The sequence below is a fragment of the Pezoporus occidentalis genome, unplaced genomic scaffold, assembly GCF_034315485.1.
Source record: "Pezoporus occidentalis ecotype Australia unplaced genomic scaffold, CSIRO_AGI_Poc_V1 ctg70, whole genome shotgun sequence".
Classification (NCBI taxonomy): Eukaryota; Metazoa; Chordata; class Aves; order Psittaciformes; family Psittacidae; genus Pezoporus; species Pezoporus occidentalis.
This window is the reverse complement of record NW_026916053.1, coordinates 3248629-3262323: the sequence shown is the minus strand read 5'-3', so window position 1 is coordinate 3262323 and position 13695 is coordinate 3248629. Positions and strand designations below refer to the sequence as shown.

General features: G+C 51.6%; 1 protein-coding gene across 2 annotated transcripts in view; it reads left to right on the top strand.

Annotated features, from left to right (window-relative positions):
- The window catches only part of LAMA5 (laminin subunit alpha 5), an 84248-nt gene that overhangs the window by 48439 nt on the left and 22114 nt on the right, over positions 1-13695 (top strand). Inside the window, exons 14-32 of one of the 2 annotated variants that reach the window (XM_062642193.1) lie at positions 116-250; positions 714-848; positions 2280-2417; positions 2839-2891; positions 3081-3180; positions 3680-3732; positions 4112-4217; positions 4907-5006; positions 5197-5353; positions 7407-7536; positions 9889-10031; positions 10132-10238; positions 10733-10886; positions 11193-11353; positions 11907-12015; positions 12293-12390; positions 12541-12742; positions 12964-13090; positions 13242-13381. In XM_062642193.1, coding sequence (XP_062498177.1) covers positions 116-250; positions 714-848; positions 2280-2417; positions 2839-2891; positions 3081-3180; positions 3680-3732; positions 4112-4217; positions 4907-5006; positions 5197-5353; positions 7407-7536; positions 9889-10031; positions 10132-10238; positions 10733-10886; positions 11193-11353; positions 11907-12015; positions 12293-12390; positions 12541-12742; positions 12964-13090; positions 13242-13381 — 2348 coding nt within the window. Of the gene's footprint in view, positions 1-115; positions 251-713; positions 849-2279; positions 2418-2838; positions 2892-3080; positions 3181-3679; positions 3733-4111; positions 4218-4906; positions 5007-5196; positions 5354-7004; positions 7144-7406; positions 7537-9888; positions 10032-10131; positions 10239-10732; positions 10887-11192; positions 11354-11906; positions 12016-12292; positions 12391-12540; positions 12743-12963; positions 13091-13241; positions 13382-13695 lie in introns of both variants that reach the window. The other variant, XM_062642192.1, reaches the window with a different exon arrangement.

The window sequence follows — 13695 nt, the reverse complement described above, 5'->3', positions numbered from 1 at the left end:
GAATGCTTAGAGCACCACCTAAATGCCCATCTAGGAACCTTGGGAAGGGAATCATACTGCCATGAGCTTTGTCCTGTGCTCCCAGCACCAGGCACGCGGTTTCTCTCTGTTGCAGTATGCGGCTGCAGTGCTGTCGGGACGCTGCCAGGAGGCTGTGACTCTGATGGGAAGTGCTTCTGCAGACCTGAGTTTGCGGGGCCACGGTGTGAGCAGTGCAGCCCTGGGTACCACTCCTACCCTCACTGCTATGGTAAGGGCATTAACCTTCAGTCACCTGCTGAGAAACATGCCTATTTCTGCAAGATTTTGGTGTTTCTCAAAATCAAAACCTGCGTGGTTTGCACTGAATTTGGCAGTCTTGTTTTGGAGGTCATGGATCATGCCCAAGCCTGGAAGACAAAGCAATTTTTATCAGTCATGCTTCCTCATCACAGCCCTGCTGTGACCTGGTGTCTCAGCTTATGCCTTATTTTGTCTTCTTAGCATTAACCTACTAAACTGTTGAGGAACGTTGAATGGGCTATAAAAAACCCTCAATGGCGTTTTCCTGGTGTAGTCGTGACTCCGCCTGAAAATACTGCCTGTCTTTCAGGGGATTAAGGAATTAATTTAGTTCTGATGGAAATGGTTAATTCCTGTGGGGCTGAATGGTGATTCAGAGCAGCAGTGGTTGGCCACGAGTCATCAGGCTGTTGATATTCCTGCTCTTACAGCTTGCTCTTGTGATTCCCGGGGTGCTGTGGACAACAACTGCAGCCCTGCTGGCCAGTGCCGATGCCACATGAACTTTGCAGGACATACCTGCAACCAGTGTGCCCTGGGCTTCTATGGGTACCCCAGCTGCACACGTGAGTAACCACCATCGGGTCTCAGGGGAGGGAAGGGAATAGCTGCTGCTGGCTTAGTAATGGCTTTCCTTTCCATAAGCAGCCTCCTGGGGAGGTTTAGGTCAGATATTAGGAAGAATTTCTTCCCCAAAAAGGTTGTCCAGCACTGGATGAGGGGAAGTGATGGAGTATTTATATGTAGTATGTATATAAATACCTTGAGGTATTTAAATGACATGTTGATGTGGTACATAGGGACGTGGTTTAGTGGTGGCCTTGGCAGTGCTGTGTTAACATTTGGACTTCATAATATTAAAGGTCTTTTCCAACGTGAACAATTCCATGATCCTATGATTCCATCCACTTCCATGAGCATTGCATCACAGAGCTGCTGGTACCAGGGCTGAGCAATGCCTGTGGCAGGTGCCTGCGGCCCCAGACGCTCTGCATAGCCCTCCCAGCAGTGTCCCCATCTCCCTCCCTGCCGGCAGTCCGACTGGAAGCCAGATGGACTCATATGTCTCCCAGCAAGAATTTAGTGCTCATTAAAAAATCATCTGTGGTACAATTTCCCTGAAGCAACAAAAGAGCATCATCATCACCCCCTTGCACCATACTAAATGTAGATGCCTGAGCTGCAGCCAGCTGGCAGAGGGCTGCTCACAAATGCTGATGCCGGCGCTATGCCTTTGAAGAGGCTGGAGGCAGAGATGAAGTGATCTCACAGGAGTTAATACTTCTGGGTTTGTTTTTTTCTGTCTCATAAAGCACTGTCCAGATTGCAGAGCTGCAGAGGAGTCACAGCAAGGAAAGAAGGGAACCTGATTTCTTATTGATGTTGTCTTATAACAGTGTTTTGCTGTTAGCCAGTCTGGGGGTGTCAGCCTAAACCAGCCCCTCTGGCAGGGATTTGAGGAGTGCTGGCTGGGTAAGGAGGGCACAGGCAGCTCACTGACCTTTCATGTGATAGGGCAGCAGGATCTCAACATGCATTCGCAGCAGACAAGTCATGCAGGAAGCAGCAGAGCCATTGCCCTGGCCTTGCCCCCGGCTGCTGCCCACATACAGCATCCTCAGGGCAGACCCTGACGGCCGAATGGGTGTTTGGATGCAAATGGGCTGATGCAAAAGGTCACTGGTGGCTGACCTTTAGGGGATGAAATCACACCTTCCCCTTTTCCTTAGCCTAAACTTCTCCCCACCTCCAGAATTACACAAAAATGTATGTAAAAATAGGTGTGATAAACATTGCAGCTTCTATTGTTCTTCTTTAAAAAATGGGGTGGTTTCAACCAAAAGCAAAGAATGAGTGTGCATGTTATTTATAACCCATATTTCTGGCTGCTTTGATGGGGATGAAGGTCAGGCAGACCAAAGAGGTTGCTGGTGGGAAGCCTTGGACGCAGGAGCCCTGTGCCCTGCCACTCCAGCACTTGCTGTCCTCTCCTGCAGCTTGCCAGTGCTCCCGGGAGGGTTCCCTGCACAGCACCTGCGACCAGGACACGGGGCAGTGCAGCTGCCGGCCCAGGGTGACGGGGCTGCGCTGCGATAGCTGCCTGCCGGGCGCCTATGGATTTCCACACTGTGAAGGTAACGGCCTCAAGCTGCACCAGGGGAGGTGTAGACTGGATATGAGGAGCAGTTTCCTCACTAAGAGGGTGCTCAGGCATTGGAACCATTGGAGCTGCCCAGTGCAGTGGTGGATTCACCATCCCTGGAAATGTGCAAACACCATGTAGATGCCTTAGTGACATGGGTTAGCGGTGGACTTGGCAGTCCTGGGGTAAAGGTTGGACTTTATGAACTTGAAGGTCTTTTCCAACTGGTTTATTCTATGATTCTCATTCTCTCATGGGGTGTGACTCCAGTGGCTTGGGACATAGTGGAGTGGTGCTGGTAAATGGGTTTATCAGCTTATCATCCCCCTAGAGCTCTGCAAGGGAAGAAATAACCCCCTTTAAGAACAGCCAGGGTGTGAGCTCTCTATAAATCCCTTACGTCTCTCTTCCAGTGGGCTCCTGTAACCCAGCAGGGTTAGTGACTACAGATCCCTCGCTGGCCTCGGTGAGTATCAAATGAACCCACCAAACCCTGCAGGTCATTTCTATGTAATCCTCTTGTTCTCTTTGGGCCAAATCCTTCCATAAGCTCAGCCTGAAAGCAGCTATTACCCACACCATAGTATCTGACATCATGTTCAGGCACCGTGCTGCAAATTCTCACCTGCTCTTTTCTCCCCATCCCTTTCCCCAGGGCTCCTGTGCATGTCGGGCATACGTTGAAGGCCCAGCTTGTGACAGATGCAAGCCCTTATACTGGAATCTGACTCCAGAGAACCCCTACGGCTGCCTGAGTAAGGAAACAGCATTTGCACAGCCCCAGAAAGTCCCTTCTGTGTTGTAATGGTGCAGGACCAAAACCCTACCCAGTGGGGACCATCACTCTGTATGGAGGGGATGCCTTTCCTTCCACCTTAACCTTGAAGTGATGTCAAAGCTGGAGTGGTCTGGGTAACCCCCACGTGGAGCAGGGAAAGGCTGGAGCCTGAAGCTTTTTGCTTGGGATGAAACACAGAAGTCATGCAATGAGTTGTGCCATTCTCAGGCCTCCCTGCAGACTTCATTTTCTATGTCCAAATGTGCAGAAAAGGCAAGAGGTTTTAGTAATTGTGTCCTCAATAGTAGTTGTCCAAAATTAAACTCAAGCCCTGGTGCACCATAGCCCTCTACCTGATCAGTTCCCAGCTCCACTTATTCAGCCGGTATCCTCTGGTGTGGTGGGTACTGTCCTCTATCAGGCTTCTTCTCAAGGGCTGGTCAATCTTATGGCTTTCTTGTTCACTCTCTTTCCAGGCTGCAAGTGTGAGACCAGGGGCACCATCAGTGGAATTGCAGAGTGCCAGCAGGTGGGTTTGCTCCTCTCTGCTTCAGAGCATGTGCTGTGTTGGGAGTGTTTCAGCTCCATCTCTCCCAGCAGCTGCTGGAGAAGCCTGTCCTGAAGCTGAGCTCTCAGAGGTTACACCACAGTCTGGGCTTGCATGAGAACATAGGATTAAGACCTGTCATAAATTAGGCACCTAAATATTGCTGGGTCTGGCCCAGGGTGCTTGGATTTTTGTTTGCCTGCATTGTTGGGTAATTTATGTGGCCACCCACACTCAGGAAGCCATGTAGAGCATGAAACTCAAAATGCTTCTCCAGTGTCTCTGACGAGCATCCAAATAACTGAGAAACCGCTTAGATGTGACTGGAAGGAATGAACTTCCCTGCGTCCTTCTCTCCTAGGGTGATGGGCAGTGTTTCTGCAAGCCAAACGTCTGTGGCCAGTTCTGCTCGACCTGCAAAGACGGCTACTTCAACATGGAGAACGCAAACTACTTTGGCTGCCAAGGTGAGCTCCCTTCATGATGTGTCAGTGAATGGAGCAGCACAAGAGCTGACCCTGGAGCAAGCAGCTCTGCGTGTTTGCCTTGACTGTTTGCCCAGGCATGCTCTGACTGTTGGCCTTGGAGAGAAGAGGCAAGAGATGTCCCACCTCTTGCTTTCGATCATACCATGGCCCAGAGCAGGGCCTGGGTCTTGCTGTGAATCTGGAGACGTGACTTCATGCTTTTGGCACCATTGGACACAGGTCTATCAGGCTGGGGAATGAAAAGCCAGGAAAGGTGCCCCTTTAAGTGCTAAGAACTGGTGTGTTTTAACCACTGGCCATGTCAGTCCAGCTGTTCCCATCCCTCCTGTTGGGAGCCGGTGGGCATGGACCTGAGAGGTTGGCTGCTTTCTGTTAAGCCCATGGGAAGAGGGAAAAGAGGAGATCCGGCCACTCTCAGCCAGCCCTTGCGGTCTTGGCAAGGCTTGGAAGAGGGATCAAGCCATGAGGGTTTGCAGACCTCGTTCCTCCATCAGCTGCCTGGAAATAGCTCGGCGCTGAGGTGGAAGAGGAGCCGATCCAAGCGGGGCCGGGGCCAATATGAAAACGGATACAATGGAATAAAAATAGCGGTCGCGGACGCACCTTTGATGAGTGACCAGGAGCTCGTTAGTGCATGGGGAATGTCAACAGCCGCTTCCTGCCCGCAGGCTGCCGCTGCGACGTCGGTGGGTCCCTGGGGCCGTCCTGCGAGGAGCGGAGCGGAGCCTGTCGCTGCCGCCAGAGCACCCGCGGCCCCACCTGCACCCAGTAAGCTGCCTGCAAGAGATGCACCTTGGGGTGCTCTGCCTCCCATTCATCCCCTTGGGGACAATGTCCTCTGCCGCCACGGGGATGAGGACCTCATTGTCTGGGCTGCTGCCACATCAGCCGCAGAGGCGTCCCCTTGGCTGTCCCTCCGGGTAGCTCAGCAGGTAATGGTGCTCCTTGTCTTCCCCAGACCCGCACGGGACCATTATTTCCCTGACCTTCACCACTTGAAGTACGAGCTGGAGGAAGGCACCACACCAGCCGGCCGGGCTGTGCGCTTCGGCTACAACCCCCTGGAGTTTGAGGGCTTCAGCTGGCGAGGATATGCTCAGATGTCCTCCATCCAGGTATGCATGGTGTCACCGTCCCAGCCCAGCTCCCCATTGGGAGGATGTGGCCGGTGGATTGATATGCTTTTGGCACACATCTTTCACCCCAAGTGCTTCCCAGACCCCCAAAGTCACATGGTGGCCAACATAAACAGCACAGTGTATATATATAGCCTCTTCGCACAGATATTTCCTGTAGTGCTGGGGACGACATAGACTGATGAGGAGAAACATCCTAAACTGGGAATCCCCTGACATCCTAATCCTTTTAGACAAAGGTGGTGGCTTGGTGATTACTTACAGGGACGTCTATAAACACTGTCTTTGGGTTTCCTTGTGGCTCTTTCATCTGACTCTGCTCTTTCCTGCAGCTCTCTGCTTAAACCTTTCCTCCCTTCTCCAAAAATAAATCAGCTCCTCCTCAGCTGCCATGTTTGGCTTGGAGCTCTTGTTACCGTTCCGCCTCTGCTCTTACTGTTAGCTGTAACAGTGGTTTACACTGATCTAGAGTTGTTTAAGCCCTAGAAGTGAAGCTGTTTCATCTTTGACCCTTTATCCTCCTCGGTGGATTCTTCTGCATGGTCCCTGCAGAGGTGTCACCCGTGTGTGTTTGGGGATGGGGGATGCAGGGCAGTGATTCTCTTGACAGTCTTGTCCCACGTAAGACGCTCCTTATTCTGGTGCATGTACTTTAAGTTTTCTTCACTCCTTCATGCTTAGGTAAGATAACAGGGGCCAAATTCATTAGCCATTTCCTGTTGAATCTGCAGATAGGAGCTAAGGAATGAACGAACTCCTTGTAGGCTGCCTTGAGAAAACCACAACCTTAAAGCTTAAGGATGGAGCTCATGCTCAAATCTGTGGCTTTTGTTTTGCATCCAGTGTTGGTTTGAGATAGAAATAGGCCTTGGTAAGAAGGGCTAGCACACGGCTTTCTGTGGGCGGGTCTCACTTATGGTTTGCTCTCTGCAAGATGGTTGCAGTTTGGTCTCCAGTAGGAAGAGGTGTAACTGGAGCTTTGAACACAAGAGTCTCCCTGGCAGACCCCAGCTTTGCCCTGTAAGCAGGAGGGTCTTTAAGCAGATGCTTCGATCTCTTTGGAACAGTTTGGACATAAGCACCTCCTTAACTGGGGTCTTGATAGCAGTGTCCAGGCTTGTGAAGGGCTGATATAACCATCAGTTAGCACCACTAGTCCTTAGCATTGCAGGGTCCCAAGGATAAGGAACCAGCTCAATTTGCAGCCTCCTCTAAGCATCAGGGTAGAGCCTCATCAGCACAGCAGCAGGTACTTCAGCATTGGGTACCTGCACACTAAGCCCTTGAGAGCAACATGCTGACACCAACAGCAAGAATTTCTTAAACACCTTTCCTCTGGTGTGCCCCGGGATAGCCGAACCACCTAGCATCTTCCAGATGTGGTCAGAGCCTTTCCACCCCCTCCCCACAGGCAGGCTGCTCCCTTGGTGGCTGGTCCCAAAAGGAACAGCATCACGAGGTGCCCGTGCCATGTCTCTGCAGCAGGGCCGGTGTGCTTGTCCTCTCCTCGCGCTGTGGCATGTTGCTTTGGGAGCAGTGAGCCGAGCGGCTGCGCTTGCGCTGGTAGCTGCGGGCGGTGGAGGTAATTGAAGGTGTGCTCTGCTTCTCTCCCCTTTCTCTCTCCCACCAGCCCAAGGTAGTGGTGACTCTCAATGTGACCTCCCCCGACCTCTTCCGCCTCGTCTTCCGCTACGTCAGCCGGGGGCCCGCCAGTGTGGAAGGGAGGGTCTCGGTCGTTGAGGAAGGAAAGTTTAATGTTTGTGGCAACTGTAAGTGCATTTTTCACTTCTAGACTAACTCAGAGCATCCCGTGCTGCGACACCGCTCCTCCTGCCCCCAGGTTGGCCCGTCCTAGGTGTGCCCATCCCAAGTGTGCCCGTCTCGCGGCCGGCCAGAGCCGTGCCATGGGATGTAAGGGAGGGGGAAGAGAGGCAGGCAGGCAGGCAGGTAGGCAGGCGGGTGAGGCTCTCCCGCAGGCAGGAGCTGGCCCCCCAGTGACATGTTGCCCCATGTGCTTTTTTGCTTTTTGCAGAATAAAATCAGAGTCACTGTAGACGTGAAGGAGGCAGAGCTCTATCTGTTCCATGTCATCCTGAGGTATATTAATTCAGGAGGGGCCACTGTGTATGGCAAAATTACAGCTTATCAGCCACGAAGGAGAGGTAAGGATCCCAGACTGTGCTGCTCCCCTGCACCATCGCCACCTCCTCCCCATCCCAGGCAACCTTCTGCATCATCCTTTCCAGAAGACACTTCCATGTGGCTTTACCCATTAGTCCTGCCCTTCCAACTGAGAGGACTGATGTGAGTTTGCAGCCCCCTTTATTTAACAAAGCAGGAGCAAACTGGCCTCAGCCCTGGGGCTGCACACTGAGGAGTTATCAGCCAGGCTGGTGTGAGATAAGGCTATTGTGTGATTCCATACAACCTTCCCAGCACAGGACAAGATGACCCCAGTGACCAAGGCAGAACTGAGCTGAGTTTCCACAAAACCAGAATGGGCCAAGTGCTGGGAACTGGATCCAAACTCTGGCAGCTGGACATGGTTTTATTTCATAGATGCCCTCATGTGGCAGTCCTGCCCTTGCCTGTGCTTCTCCCAAGCCAGGCTGCTGCCTTCACTCATAGTCTGGGGTTTGGAAGTGGTGTGGAATTGCGTGTGTTATACAGGCATTGCACTCTGGTGCAATGTCTTCTCATCAACAATGAGCTGCTGGAGAAGAAGAAGAGCCACCAAAAAATGGTTGGAGAAGCCAAGAGACCTGAACAAATATTCTGGGGGTCGATACGAGCAAGACTGCATGGGCATGGACCTGAGGCCATGCAAGTGCCCTAGTGGGTGGTTGGCAGATTGATTTTACTGCTTCTGATGCTACAGCCACATCATCGTGCCGAAGCTTTTCCTCCAGATCATACATGCGCAGCACAAGGCTGACAACACCAGCTGCCTAACTTAGCAGCGTGTGAAGTTTTCTCCTGTCTTGAACTGACACAGAAGGTGTTTTGCCTTTGATGCGATGTGCAGGGCTTGAAATGCCAAGATACTATTTTTCTAATTTATTTTGAGGGGAAAAATATCTCGTTATTTTTATGGCCAGTTCCATTACACAGCAGAAAGACAAGAGAAGCAAGAGCTCAGGAAGTGTTTAATCTGTCCTATCCAGCAGCAGAGCATATTTGCCTTCTAATGTGCTTCCCTCCTTGCTCAGAAGCAACATTGCATTTTTCTAGTGCTAAAGGCAAGCTGACAGACACACACCAGCACTGGGATATGGGAGGGCAGCTTCCTTGATAGGCCAGATCAGCTCCAGAGGTGGAGCCACCTTCTGCTGGGGTGGAATGGGCTCCACTTGGTAAAGGACAAGCAGCCTGGAAAGAAAATAAGTTGGAAGATGTGGCTTGCAAAAAGGGAAGCCTTTTCCAAGTATGTGATTTGCAGACCGGTTTCTCCCACCCCACTTCCAGAAGTGATCTCAGTTTGAGTTGTGAATCATCTCAAAGGGATGTGAGACTTCAGCTTGTCAAGAAATCTATCCCATTGCCTGTTCAGGGAAACCTCTTCATCCCTTGCATCCTCACCTCTGCTTCCCATCTGAGAAAGCACGGGCTCGGCCTCAGCTGATGCCAGGCATGCCGCAGAGCTAGCACACGTGGGAAGGGGTTACCCATCCCAGCAGTAGCACAAGCCTTTGCTTTAGCTTCTGGCCCTCTGCATTATGCCTTGATGTCCATGTGCCACACCAGGATAGTCAGCGTGCCACATTCCCCACTCCCTTCTTCATCTCGTTCGCTCACCATGCAGCCATATTCAATGAATCACTTCAGAACGCTCCTGAGACTGCTGGACAGGCTGACAGTTTGCTTCTAGGTGCTGGATGGTTATTGCATCCAAAGCTAATGAATCCTGAGGTTATGGGACGGTGTCAGCCGAGCCAGGGAACTGTTCAACAGCAGCAGGATCTGCCCTCAAACCCCTTCTGTCCTGTCAGTTAAAATTAATGTCTAAGTCTCAAGTGCAGAGTCTGTGGCTGGCAAGAAAGGCAGGAGCACAGCTTAGGGTTTGCCAGAAGACAGGTATCTCGCCTGTGGAGCTGGGATCAGAATATCCCTAAGGAAGAATATATCTGGGCAATTCTTTTTGTCTGTCTCAGAACACATTCTTCACAGATGAGTTCCTTCCTCCTCTAGCTGGCAAAACACTCCTTGACATGCAGTGCTCCGTGCTTTGCAGACTGGGGAAGCAGAGCACACTGGGAGAGCTGTGGATTAGCATTAAGGATTGCAGTGATTTATTTTTTTTCTCCCCCATTAAGCTACTGAGCAGATTCAGAGTGGATGTCTCTGTTACAGGACAGTGTGGGATTGCAGTGCCTCTGCTACAGCAGCGCTGAGAGAGCAGGAGCCTGGGACTCCCCATTGCACTACAGAGCTGCTTCCCTGAGCATAGCCTCCGATTTGCAGCCCCAGGTTTTCCATCCCAGTCCCTTCACAGCCTCTCATCCCTCCCGCTCCAGGTACAGAGCAGACCAAGCAGATTATCTTTGCTCCCAGCACGGAGCCAGCCTTTGTCACAGTCCCGCAGAACAGCTTTGGGGAGCCCTTCGTACTCAACCCCAACACCTGGTCTCTGGTTGTTGAAGCAGAGGGTGTGCTGCTGGTAAGGACCAGCCCCTGTGCTCCATCCACCACAGGGGCTTCAGCAGCTCCCTGGGGGCAAGTGTCCTAAACATATCCAACTTTCCCATCTCTCCTCCTAGGACTATCTGGTTTTGCTACCCAGCTCATACTATGAAGCACCAATACTGCAGCTGAAGGTCACGGAGCCATGTACCTACCAGCCAGCCCCTGAACAAGCCACCCAGAAGTAAGGATCTCCATGTCCTTGTGCTGTGTGGGACCTACTCAGCTCCTCTTGGCCTGGGGTTACAAAATATATACACTTTACACTCTGTGAGGGTCTGGATGCAGTAAAACTGTTTAGTGGAGCACTTTGCTGTTGCTGATAAAACATAGATCTCCTCATCTCATGAGGAGATCTAAATGCATAGATCTCCTCATCCATGGCACAGGTAGTCTGTGTGTTCTCATGGACCCTGGAGGGCCAGCTCACCCAGTAAGACCATGGCCTTCTTCTCTGCTAGGCTGGATTCCCAGTGCTAGTCCTGGAAAATGTCTACAATGAGTAATGTCTTGATGGACTTTTTAAATTGAATAGGAACAGTCTGGTAGTGCTTGGAGCATCTCGGTGCATCTGGTTGCTCTCAAATCTTGCTGGCACCCAGGCTGCATGGGTGCTCTTGACTCTTAAAATCATGATTTAACAACCATACTTTGCAATTCCTTTCTTAATGTTTTTAGCTGCCTCCTGTACAAGTACCTGTCTGTGGATGGCTTCCCTGCAGTGTCCGGGCTGGATGCAGTATGCAGGCTGGACAACCGGTTACCTAGACTGTGTCCCACAGAGCAGCTCACGCCCTCCCATCCCCGGATGGCCACGTGCAGTGGCAGTGACGTGAGTGGCACTTGTTTCATCCCTCGCATGGGCACTGCAGCACTCATCCCTCTGCTCTGACATCTGGTTACCAGAAGGGCTTTGCACCCATGTACTCCCTACCGTTGCCCCATCAGCTTTGCATCTTTGTGCTTGCATGCCCTGTTCAAAGCAGTGTCTCCCTTACAAAGGGCTTGCAGTGCCATGGTAAGAGTTGCCCTGTTGTTCCCTCAGCTGCAGAGGAGGCTGGTTTGTAGCATGGGCATCCTGCACTCATCACTATGGGGAGTGGGACAGTAGACACTCAGTCATCTCTCTGTCCTCCAGGTGGAAGTCCAGCTGTCCCTGCCTGTTGCCCAGCCTGGGAAATACGTGCTGCTGGTGGAGTACGCCAACACCAATGCTTTGCAGACGGTGGGGATTGCTGTGAGCTCACCACACTTAGCCATGCAGCAGGGCACATTCATCTTCTACCCATGTGTCTACAGGTATGGTCATCTCTGAGATGGACAAAGGGTTTGGTCCTCCTCTGACATGGCAAGAACAAGTTCTGCCCCAGTTGAGGAGCTTTTTCTGCTTTGTCACGTGAACAAAGCAATGCCTCAATGCTGTACATCTGATACGTATATGTCCAAACTCATTCTAGTGACCAGCCATCCCTGGGAAGTACATACCTGTGCTCAACATTGTCCTCTAATGCCTCTGCTAGGAGATAATCTGTTGCTCCCGTTTACAACCAAGTAGATTGGTAGAGGCCTTGGTTTAGAGAATGACCTACAGGCAGGTTTATTGGAGCTGTCTGTGCAGGTCAAACCATGTCCCTTGCTATAGATGTTTCTGACTTCAGACTGCAACCTTTGCAATAGGAAACCAGTGTCTGGGGTGCCCCTGGGAAACTAAAATCTTATGACTTTCCAGAAAAGGCATGAAAAGGTTTCCAGGGCCTCTGTACAAACCCCTTCAGGACATAGAACTGGCAAGACAAGAAATGGGCCATGCCCCTGCTCAAGGCTGGCTTCACAGTCTGTGTTTCTCTCACAGTTTCCTTTGTCGAGGGATCGCTGTGGATTCCCAGAGCCGCATTGCAACTTTTGAGCTTAGCTCAGAGGCCTCCATTCGCTTCACCTCTGATCTGGCTGACTTCTTCCTGGTAAGGTCCCTGCAAGGGCAGCTCTGTTGGCAGGTTGCAAGGGGAGGCAGGAGTTGGTACCTAGCCTGTAGAAGGGGTTTCTAGTTCTGTTTGGACTGGATACTAGACCTTAATCTATGTCAGGACCAGTCCAGGATGGAGAATGTGGGCAGTGGTGTGTTTGGAAGTAGATGGTGATCGTGTGGTCAGCCTGATTGCTGGTGGGCACAGAAATTGCTGTAGGCTCCCAGTGACAAGACAGTGTCACTTAACTGGGCATCTCTTTCCCATGTGGCAGCACAAGGTGTACCTCATACCTGCTGCGCAGTTCACCATGGAGTTCATCGAGCCGAAGGTGCATTGCATCAGTGTCCATGGCACGTTCTCACCCAACAGGTAAGAGTCTCAGGTCCCTCGGGGTTTTGCATGAATGTGGCTGTTTCCAAAAGCAAGTGCTTCCCCTGCTTCCCTCAGGTTTGGAGCCATTTCAGCTTCTCTCTTTCCTTGTCAGAGATCTTTACATCCTGTTTTCTCCTTGTTTTGCAGCAGCTCCTGTGTTCCCTCAAGGTTCCTGAAGCTTTCTCAGTCGATCATTTTGGAGGGGGGCCAGGCTCTGCCCATCGCCCCTGACGTCCCCCTGGCTCAAGCTGTTCATGTGGCTCCAGCTGGGGTCCCCTTGGAACCCGCACCTCGGCCTCCCACAGCAGTGGACCCCACTGCAGAGCTCATCCTCCTGCAGTCACCCCAGGTAGTGCCATGGCTGTGGGTTGGGCTGGTTTGCTGGCTTTTCAGTTGGCACCGTTAGAGGGGGGAGTATGGAGATGTAGGGGGTTGATTCACCAGAAGTCTCAAGGCCTGACAGGTGTGCAATAAGAGCACCAGTTTATGCAATAATAAAGCCATATCCTGGCTGTGAGTACAGGTGTCTGATGTGGGGGTTTGTCTCTTTGTTCTCCTGTTTCGGGCCAGGCTGCTGTTGTGTTTAACACCCGGATCCAGACCCTGGGGCGCTATGCCTTCATCCTACACTACTACCAGCCCAACCATCCAACCTTCCCTGTGGAAGTGTTAATCAATGGTGGGCGCATCTGGCAAGGTGAGAAGAGCAGGGACCTGGGGAAGCCCTGGGCAGTTTTTCATGTCAGAGGATAAAGACGAAGCAAAACTAACTCATCTCTTCCAGACTGGGAGGGTGTGATGGGGACTGCAAGGGAAACGTCGCCCCAGTCTGTATTTTGTCTTTTCAGGCCAGACCAGTGCTAATTTCTGTCCCCATGGCTATGGGTGCCGGAGCCTGGTAGTTTCTGAGGATCAGATTATCCTGGATGTTACGGATAATGATCTGACTGTGGTTGTTCGAGTGCCAGAGGGCAAGCAGCTGTGGCTGGTGAGTCTGCCTCCAGACCGGGCTCCAGCAGGCCTGGAGTTTGTCTTTGGCTTTTTGTCACTGGAATGTTTCTCACCATCACACAGTTTCTGGGCTACCCTAGAAAGTTGCAATTTCCAACCTTAGTGGTTTAGACTTGAAGGCAGAATTCACAGAGACAGCATCTGTATATGACAGTTCTCTTTCACTGTGTGGGTTTGGTACCAAAACAAGGCAGAAACTGAAGCTGTTGCTTTGCATATGTAGCTTGTGATGATCCAGAATAAGCCTTATTCCTGCCCCAGCGGCATTTTGCACCTGCATAGCATTGCTTG